Source organism: Serinus canaria, chromosome 25, assembly GCF_022539315.1.
Source record: "Serinus canaria isolate serCan28SL12 chromosome 25, serCan2020, whole genome shotgun sequence".
NCBI lineage: Eukaryota > Metazoa > Chordata > Aves > Passeriformes > Fringillidae > Serinus > Serinus canaria.
The window spans coordinates 12,867,707-12,877,412 of record NC_066338.1 but is presented as its reverse complement, the minus strand read 5'-3'; the positions used below and the strand labels follow the sequence as shown (position 1 = coordinate 12,877,412).

Below are 9,706 nucleotides of genomic sequence, written 5' to 3'. Positions count from 1 at the left end.
GACCCCCCGAGACCCCCCCCAGAGCCCCCTGATCGATCCCTCCAGGACCAAACTCAAGGCTGGGAAAACCTCCAAGAGCCTCCCAAAAATCCCCCAAGGGCCCCGTGGCACATCCCCAAGGTCTGCTCTCTTCCCCCTCGGACCAGCTGCTCCCAGCACCTGGATTTGGGATGGTCCTGCTCCTGCTTTGGGATGTTCCCATTTCCAGCCCATCCCAAGCCCCATTTTTGGGATGTTCCTGCTCCTGGATTTGGGATGTTCCCATTCCCATGCCCCCATTTTTTGGGATGTTCCCATTCCCAGCCCATCCCAAGCCCCCATTTTTGGGATGTTTCCTGCTCCTGGTTTGGGATGTTTCCCATTCCCAAGCCCCATTTTTGGGATGTTCCCATTCCCATTTCCAGCCCATCCCATGCCCCACGGGATGGGATGGGCTGGAAATGGGATGTTTCCTGCTCCTGTTTTTTTGGGATTTTCCTGCTCCTGGTTTGGGATGTTCCCTTCCCAGCCCAACCCAAGCCCCATTTTTGGGATGTTCCTGCTCCTGGTTTGGGATGTTCCCATTCCCATTTCCCATTTTTGGGATGATCCCATTCCCCATTTTTGGTGTTCCCATTTCCAGCTCACCCCCTGTACCCCGGTTTGGGGCTCCTCCAGCCCCCCTGTGCCCGTTCTGGGATCTCTCCTCCCTGGCCCCCCTGTGCCCCCGTTTTGGGGCTCTCCCATCCCCCTGTACCCCCAGTTTTGGGGCTCTCCCTCGCCCCCCCATGCCCCTTTGGGGCTCTCCCATCCCCCTGTACCCAGTTTTGGGTGTTCCCAGGACCCAGTGCCGTTTTTGGGGCTCTCCCACCCCCCATGCCCGTTTTGGGGCTCTCCCACCCCCCAGTGCCCGTTTTGGGGTGCAGACCGTGCAGGTGGTGAGGCAGCCGCCGCTGATGGCCCAGCGGGGCAGGATGTCAGAGCTCAGCACCTCTTGGACGGGTGCACCACCCCGCAGAGTGTACCGGATCAGGTCACAGCGCAGGGACTGGCTAGTCAGGGGTGGACAGGTACTGCCTGCTGCTAACCAGTCCTGGTAGCGCCTTCTGCTGCCCAAACCGCACCTGGGGACAGGGACAGGGACATGGGGCACAGCTGGGACACGGCTGGGGACACACACAGGGACATGGGCACAGCTGGGACACGGCTGGGACAGGACTGGCTGTCAGGGGTGGACAGGTTACTGCCGCTGGAACCAGTCCTGGTAACGCTTCTTCTGCTGCCCAAACCGCACCTGGGGACAGGGACAGGGACATGGGACAGGGCTGGGGACACACACGGGACATGGGACACGGCTGGGGACAGGGACAGGGATGGGACAGGGACATGGGACAGGGCTGGGGACATGGGCACAGCTAGGGACAGGGCTGGGGACAGGGACTGGCTGTCAGGGGTGGACAGGTACTGCCGCTGGAACCAGTCCTGGTAGCGCTTCTGCTGCCCAAACCGCACCTGGGACAGGGACAGGGACATGGGGCACAGCTGGGGACAACGGCTGGGGACAGGGGACACAGCTGGGGACACACACAGGGACATGGGGCACAGCTGGGGACAGGGCTGGGGACAGGGACTGGCTGTCAGGGGTGGACCAGTACTGCCGCTGGAACCAGTCCTGGTAACGTCTTCTGCTGCCCAAACCCGCACCTGGGACAGGGACAGGGATGGGACACGGCTGGGGACAGCACAGGGACGGGGACACAGCTGGGAACAGCACAGGGACATGGGGCACAGCTGGGGACAGGCACAGGGACATGGGGCACAAGCCTGTGAACAGCACAGGGACATGGGGCACAGCTGGGACATGGGACAGGGACATGGGACAACGACTGGGGACAGGGCTGGGGACAGGGCTGGCACTGGCGACAGGCACAGGGACATGGGACAGGGACACGGGGCACACGCTGGGGACACACACGGGACATGGGCCACAGCTGGGACAGGCGACACAGCCTGGGGACACACACAGGGACAGGGATGGGACATCAGACATGGCTGGGGACATGGGGGGGCACACGGCTGGGACAAGCACAGGGACATGGGACAGGGATGGAAATGGGGGACACAGGACAGGGCTGGGGGACAACAGGACAGGGCTGGCATCGGGACCATGCGGGATCCTGAGCCAGGGGAGATTTGGGAATCCAGGGGGGACTCAGGACAGAACCCATCAGAATTTTGGGAATCCAGGTGGGATTTGGGATGGAAGCCATGAGGGATTTGGGAATCCAGGTGGGGTTTGGGAACCCAGGGGGGAACTTGGGATGGAATCCATCAGGAATTTGGGAAATCCAAGTAGGATTTGGGAATCCATCAGGAATTTGGGACCCAGGTAGGATTTGGGATGGAATCCAGGTGGCATTTGGGAATCCATCAGGAATTGGGAATTCAGGTGGGGTTTAGGAATCCAGGTGGGATTTGGGAATCCAGGGGGAATTTGGGAATCCAGGTGGGATTTGGGATGGAACCCATGAGGAATTTGGGAATCCAGGTGGGATTTGGGATGGAACCCATGAGGAATTTGGGAATCCAGGTGGGATTTGGGAATCCAGGGGGAATTTGGGACAGAATCCATCAGGAATTTGGGAATTCAAGTGGGATTTGGGAATCCAGGGGGAATTTGGGATGGAATCCAGGTGGGATTTGGGATGGAACCCATCAGGAATTTGGGAATCCAGGTGAGGTTTTACCCTGGAGGTCATGAAGAGCAGCTTGGTCTCCATGTCGGGGGTCAGGCGACACGCCAGGAACTTGCGGGAGGTCCTGGACTGCAGCAGCTGGAGCACACCTGGAATGGGGGCAAGGCTCAGGAATGTCCTCAGGGCCTCCCTGAGCACCATCTGGGGGCTTAAATTCTCCTCCAGTTTTCCTTGAATTTTCTTTACATTTTCCATGAATTTTCCTGAAGTTTTCAGTAAATTTTCCTCGATTTTTCCCTAAATTTTCCTTAAATTTTCCTCAAGTCTTCAGCAAATTTTCCTTGATTTTTCCTTAAATTTTCCTAAATTTTCCTCAAGTCTTCCTCAAGTCTTCCTTGAATTTTCCTTAAATTTCCCTTAAATTTCCCTAAATTTTCCCTAAATTTTCCTCAAGTTTCCTTAATTTTCCTCCTCAAGTTTTCCTTTAATTTTCCTCAATTTTCCTTTAATTTTCCTTAAATTTTCCTTGAATTTTCCTTTAATTTTCCTCAATTTTCTTTAAATTTTCCTTGAATTTTCCTTAAATTTTCCTTGAATTTTTCTCAAATTTTCCTTGAATTTTCCACAAGTTTTCCTCAAGTTTTCCTCAAGTTTTCCCCAAGTTTTCCCCAAGAGGTTTTTTTGTTCTCACTAAAACCCTTCCCAAAAGCAATCAGGGTTTTTTTTTTCTTTATTTCTCTTCTTTTTTTAGTCAATTTCTTAGGCCAGACCTAAATCACCTTAAATTTAAGGTGGAATTCTTGAAAGTTTAAGGTGGAATTCTTGAAAATTTAAGGTGGAATTCTTGAAAATTTAAGGTGGAATTCTTGAAAATTTAAGGTGGAATTCTTGAAGCCCCAGAGCTGCAATTTTCACATAATTAAAGAAACTCTTAATTTTCACTTAATTAAAGGAAGAAACTCCTAATTTTCACCTAATTAAAGGAAGAAACTCCTCAGCTCCTTCCCTTTTTGAGGAAAGAAAAGAGGGTTTTGTCACTCTGCCAATAAAAATCGCATGGGAAAACCCCTGGAAAATCCCAGAAATTGGGGAATCCCTGGGAAAGACCAGAAGTGGGGAATTCTTGGAAAAGCAGAATTGGGGAATCCCTGGGACATCCCAGAATTGGGGATCCCTGTGAGAGCCCAGAATTTGGGGAATCCCTGGAAAAAGCAGAATTGGGAATCCCTGGGAGAGCCCAGAATTGGGGATCCCTGGGACATCCCAGAAATTGGGGAATCCCTGGGAAATCCCAGAACTGGGGAATCTCTGGAGATCCCAGAATTGGGGAACCCCTGGGAAAGCAGAACTGGGGAATCCCTGGGAATGCCCAGAATTTGGGGAATCCCTGGGAATGCAGAACTGGGGAATCCTGGGACTGCCCAGACTTTGGGGAATCCCTGGAATGCCCGAATTGGGGAATCCCTGGGAAGGCCCAGAATTGGAGAATTCTTGGAAAAGCAGAACTGGGGAATCCCTGGGAGAGCAGAATTGGGGAATCCCTGGGAATGCCCAGACTTTGGGGAATCCCTGGGAAATCCCAGAACTGGGGAATCCCTGGGAGATCCCAGAACTGGGGAATCCCTGGGAAATCCCAGAACTGGGGATCCCTGGGAATGCCCAGAACTGGGGAATCCCTGGGAATGCAGAACTGGGGAACCCCTGGGAGAGCAGAACTGGGAAATCCCTGGGAATGCCCAGAATTTGGGGAATCCCTGGGAATGCCCAGAATTTGGGAATGTCTGGGAAAGGGGGTGCTGTACCTGTGAACTGGGGGCTGAGCACCTGCGGGTTGTGCAGGATGTCCTTCCAGAGCTGCTCGAACTCGGGGATCCGAGCCACGTTCTGCAGCAGGCGCACCAGGTCCCGGCCGATCATGAAACAGTCCATGAACTGGGAAAGGGGGATAATCCATGGGAATCCCATGGAAATCCCATGGAACAGTCCATGAACTGGGAGAGGGGAGATATCCATGGAATCACATGGAACAACCCAGGAAAATCCTGGGAGATAACCCATGGAAATCCCATGGAACAGTCCAGGAAAATCCATGAAAATTACATGAAACAGTCCATGAACTGGGAGAGGTGGGATCTACGGAGATATCCATGAAATCCCATGGACCATCCATGAACTGGGAAAACGAGGAGAAATCCCATGAATGATCCATGGAATCCCATGAAATGATCCATGAAAATCCCATGAAATGATCCATGAAATTCCCATGGAACCAACCATGAAAATCCCATTGAACAATCCATGAAAATCCCATGAAATGATCCATAAAATTCCCATGGAACCAACCATGAAAATCCCATGGAACAATCCATGAAAATCCCATGAAATGATCCATGAAAATCCCATGAAATGATCCATGGAAATCCCATGAAATGACCATGAAATCCCATGAAATGATCCATGGAAATCCCATGAATGATCCATGGAAATCCCATGAGTAATCCATGAATTCCCATGGAACCATCCATGAAAATCCCATGGAACCATCCATGAGCTGGGAAAAGGGGGAAATCTCCACTTAAACTAATCCATCCGGAAATCTCATGAAAACTCCCATGGAACAACCCATGGAACAATCCATGAAAATCCCATGGACCTCATCCATGAAAATTCCCATTAAAATCCCATGAAATCCCATTAAATAATCCATGAAATCCCATGAAATGATCCTGAATTCCCAAGGACCATCCACGAGCTGGGAAGGGAGGCACTCCCGCTCAGAGCAGGGAGGGAAGGCAGAGCTCTCCCTCCTCCTCCTCCTCCTCCCCCTCCCGGGCAGGGAAGGCCAGCAGCTATTCTGGAACCTTCTCCCTCCCAAAGCAAACACTCAAATCCCATAAATCCCATCAATCTGCCACCTTCCCCCCCGGAATGCAGCCGGGGGAGGATTTGGGAGCGATCCCAGCTCCGGGGGCACGGCCAAACCAGGCCTGGAGCTGCTGCCCCAGCCCAGACTGGGGCACTCCTGCCCTTCCCAGGGGAACAGGATCCCAATCCCAGCCCACCCCCTGCTCCGGGGACAGGGACACGCAGCATCCCAATCCCAATCCCGATCCCGATCCCAATCCCAATCCCAATCCCAAACCCAGCCCAGGCACTCACCCTGAGCAGGAGACAAACGCAGCATCCCAATCCCAATCCCATTCCAATCCCAGTTCCCATTCCAATCCCATTCCCATGTCCAATCTCATCCCAATTCTACCCAACCCCATTCCCATCCCAATCCCATCCCAATCCCACTCACCCTCTCCCTCAGCAGGCACACACAGAACTCCAATCCCCTTCCCATCCCAATCCCATCCCAATCCCATCCCAATCCCAATCCCAATCCCAATCCCAATCCCAATCCCAATCCCAATCCCATTCCCACTCACCCTCTCCCTCAGCAGGCACACACAGAACTCCAATCCCATCCCAATCCCATCCCAATCCCAATCCCAATCCCAATCCCAATCCCAATCCCAATCCCATCCCAATCCCATTCCCACTCACCCTCTCCCTCAGCAGGCACACACAGAACTCCAATCCCATCCCAATCCCATCCCAATCCCACCCCAATCCCATCCCCATCCCATCCCATTCCCAATCCCATACCAATCCCAATCCCAATTCCCACTCACCCTCTCCCTCAGCAGGCACACACAGAACTCCAATCCCAATCCCAATCCCAATCCCAAACCCAATCCCATTCCCACTCACCCTCTCCCTCAGCAGGCACACACAGAACTCCAATCCCAATCCCAATCCCATTCCCACTCACCCTCTCCCTCAGCAGGCACACACAGAACTCCAATCCCATCCCAATCCCATCCCAATCCCAATCCCAATCCCAATCCCATTCCCACTCACCCTCTCCCTCAGCAGGCACACACAGAACTCCACCTCCTTCTGGCGCAGCGCCTGCAGCGCGGCCGTGCCGTGGTGGTCCACGATCAGCCTCAGGTAGGTGTACACGGCCATGGCCACCAGCAGGCTGCTCTTCAGCACCCACTCCCTGAAAGCCCCAAATCCACCCCAAATCAGCCCCGAGGGGGGGGGGGAATTCCAGGGAATTCCACGGGATCGGGGTGGGAACACCGGGAATGGGCGAGCAGCAAAGGGGGACGGGGTTGGTGTCATCTGGAACCATCAACCAGGCTAGCATTAAAAGTGATTAATACATTAATAAATTAATAAGTAAATTACTTAATAGATGTATTAAATGGGGAATGTGTTAATTAATCGAGATATTAAATGGTATTTTTGTGGGATCAGGGGGTGGGGAGGGAACACCGGGAATGGGCCAGCAACAAAGGGGGATGGGGTTGGTGTCACCTGGAACCATCAGCCAGGGCATCAGTAAAGTTGATTAATACATTAATAAAGTAATGAATAAATTGATTATAGATGTATTAAAATGGGAATGTGTTAATTACTCAAGATATTAAATGACTATTTTTGTGGGATTGGGGTGCAGGAAGGAACACCGGGAATGGGCCCAGCGCCAAAATGGGGACGGGGTTGGTGTCACCTGGAACCATCACCCAGTAAAAGTGATTGAGGAATGAATTAATTAAAAAATAAATACATTAATAGATGTATTAAATGGGGAATCGTGTTAACTTAATAAAGAATAAAGATATTCAATTAGTATCCTTGTGGGATCAGGGGGTGGGGAGGGAACACCGGGAATGGCGCGAGCAGCAAAGGGGGATGGGGTTGGTGTCACCTGGAACCATCAGCCAGGACATCAATAAAGGTGTTAATTAATAAAGATGATAAACAATAAAGATATTAATTGATAAAGATATTGAGGATGAAGATAGGATTGATAAACACTGGAAAATCCAACCCTGGAGGGTCCCTGCTGGCTCTGGGAGCTGAATCCCAGGAAAAACCATCCCAGGAAAAACCATCCCAGGAAAAAAAAAAATCCCAGGAAAAAAAAAAATCCCAGGAAAAAAAAATCCCAGGAAAAAAAAATCCCAGGAAAAAAAAAAATCCCAGGAAAAAAAACAATCCCAGGAAAAAAAAAATCCCAGGAAAAACAATCCCAGACCAAACCCAGCTGGATAAAGGCTGGATCAGCTGCAGGGGCCCAGCCCAGATTTTAGGGAATCCCTGCCATTCCCAGCCCAGATTTTAGGGCAATCCCAAAGTCAGGAATTCCATGGATCCTTGGGATGGAGCTTCCCAAGCTGGCCCAGCCCAGATTTTAGGGAATTCCTGCCATTCCCAGCCCTGCCTGGGCAATCCCAAGCCAGGAATTCCATGGATCCTTGTTGGGATGGAGCTTCCCAGCTGGCCCAGGAGCTGCCCAAACACAGGGAATTTTGGGGCTGGGAAGTTTGGGATGGAAACATTCCCGGGATGCTGGGCCCCATATCCCAAATCCCAAATCCCCCTGCTCCTCAGCCCCACTGGGATTTGGGAATTTGGGAATTCCAGGAATGTGGGGTGGGAGTGTCAGGGGTTACCTCTGCTCTGTCAGGATCTCCAGAACGTTCTCTGCCAGCCAGATGTTCTTGGCGGTCACGTCCCCACCTGGAAAAAGGCCAGGGAGAAACAGCTGGGATGGAGCAGGGGGATTGGGGATTTGGGAATGGGATATGGAGCTGGGGATTTGGGATTGGGACATGGAGCTGGGGGATTGGGATTTGGGATTTGGGATTTGGGGGATTGGGATTTGGGATATGGGAGCTGAGGGATTTGGGATTTGGGGGGATTTGGGATTTGGGGGATTGGGATTTGGGGATATGGATGGAGCAGGGGGCTTTGGGATTGGGATATGTGGGGATTTGGGATATGGATCAGGGGGATTTGGGAGTGGAGCAGGGGGATTTGGGATATGGGGGATTTGGGATTGGGATATGGGGGATTTGGGATAGGATCAGGGGGATCTGGGAGCTGGGATGGAGCAGGGGGATTTGGGATATGGCAGCAGGGGATTGGGGATTTTGGGATGGAGCAGGGTGGATTTGGGATGTGGGATATGGATGGAGCAGGGGATTTGGGATATGGAGCAGGGGGACTGGGGATTTGGGATTTGGAATGGAGCAGGGGGATTTGGGATATGGAGCTGGGGGATTTGGGAGCTGGGATGGAGCAGGGGGATTTGGGATATGGAACAGGGGGATTTGGGAGCTGGGGGATGGAGCATCCCTCTGCTCCATCCAGCTCCCTTTTCCCAGTTCTCCCTTTTTTCCCAGTTCTCCCTTTCCCAGTTCTCCCTTTTTCCCAGTTCTCCCTTTTTCCAGTTCTCCCTTTTCCAGGGATTTCTTTTCCAGGGATTTCTTTCCCAGGGCCTCTCGCACTGCTCCTCCCTCCCCTCCAGGCACTTCATGGGACACAATTCCTGCTCTCCCTGCCCTCGGGAACACGGAAGAGGCTCCGGAAAGGCGGGAGCGGGGCTGGGGCTGCCGGAATTCCCGAGGGAATTCCCAAGGGATGAGCGGCTCCTCCCCCCCCAGGCTGTCCCGGGATCCATCCCGGGAAAAGGAAGGAGCAAGGGGAGGGTGATCCCGGAGGGATTCCCGGCCTGGGGGCAGAATCCTGCGGGATCCTGTCGGGATCTGGCTGGGAGCTGCTCCACAGGGATCCCAGCTTGGAGCTGGGAATGATCCTGGGAGGATTCCCAGTTCAGATCCCAGGAATTCCCAGCAATTCCCAGCTCAGATCCTGAGGATTCCCAGCCCAGATCCTGAGGATTCCCAGCTCAGATCCTGGGGATTCCCAGCAATTCCCAGCTCAGATCCTGAGGATTCCCAGCTCAGATCCTGAGGATTCCCAGCTCAGATCCTGAGGATTCCCAGCTCAGATCCTGAGGATTCCCAGCAATTCCCAGCCCCCATTCCCACATTCCCAACCATTCCCATCCTTCCCCTCCCCCATTCCCCATCCACCATTCCCAACATTCCCACATTCCCACCACTCCCAGCATTCCCAGCTCACATTCCCACATCCCATCCATTCCCCCATTCCCCATTCCCCCATTC

At 52.8% G+C, this 9,706-nt stretch overlaps 1 protein-coding gene across 1 annotated transcript; it reads right to left on the bottom strand.

Annotated features, from left to right (window-relative positions):
• Nucleotides 1-1,219: 1,219 nt before the first annotated feature.
• Nucleotides 1,220-8,349, bottom strand: INTS3 (integrator complex subunit 3). Its single transcript, XM_050984824.1, has 6 exons — nucleotides 8,189-8,349; nucleotides 6,582-6,726; nucleotides 4,478-4,607; nucleotides 2,727-2,824; nucleotides 1,333-1,491; nucleotides 1,220-1,273 (listed from the first exon to the last, which is right to left on the bottom strand). Exons 1-6 carry the CDS (start codon nucleotides 8,347-8,349, stop codon nucleotides 1,220-1,222), a joined length of 747 nt encoding a protein of 248 aa, XP_050840781.1.
• Between the last annotated feature and the right edge of the window lie 1,357 nt (nucleotides 8,350-9,706).

Coding starts and splice junctions, on each gene's coding strand:
- INTS3 (XM_050984824.1), bottom strand. CDS start 8,349: ATGTCCCAATCCCAAATCCCCAGCTCCATATCCCATTCCCAAATCCCC. Junction 2,825..4,477: donor GCTCAGCCCCCAGTTCACAG/GTACAGCACCCC, acceptor CCCCCATTCCAG/GTGTGCTCCAGCTGCTGCAG. Junction 1,274..1,332: donor CCCTGTCCCTGTCCCCAGCC/GTGTCCCATGTC, acceptor CCCTGTCCCCAG/GTGCGGTTTGGGCAGCAGAA.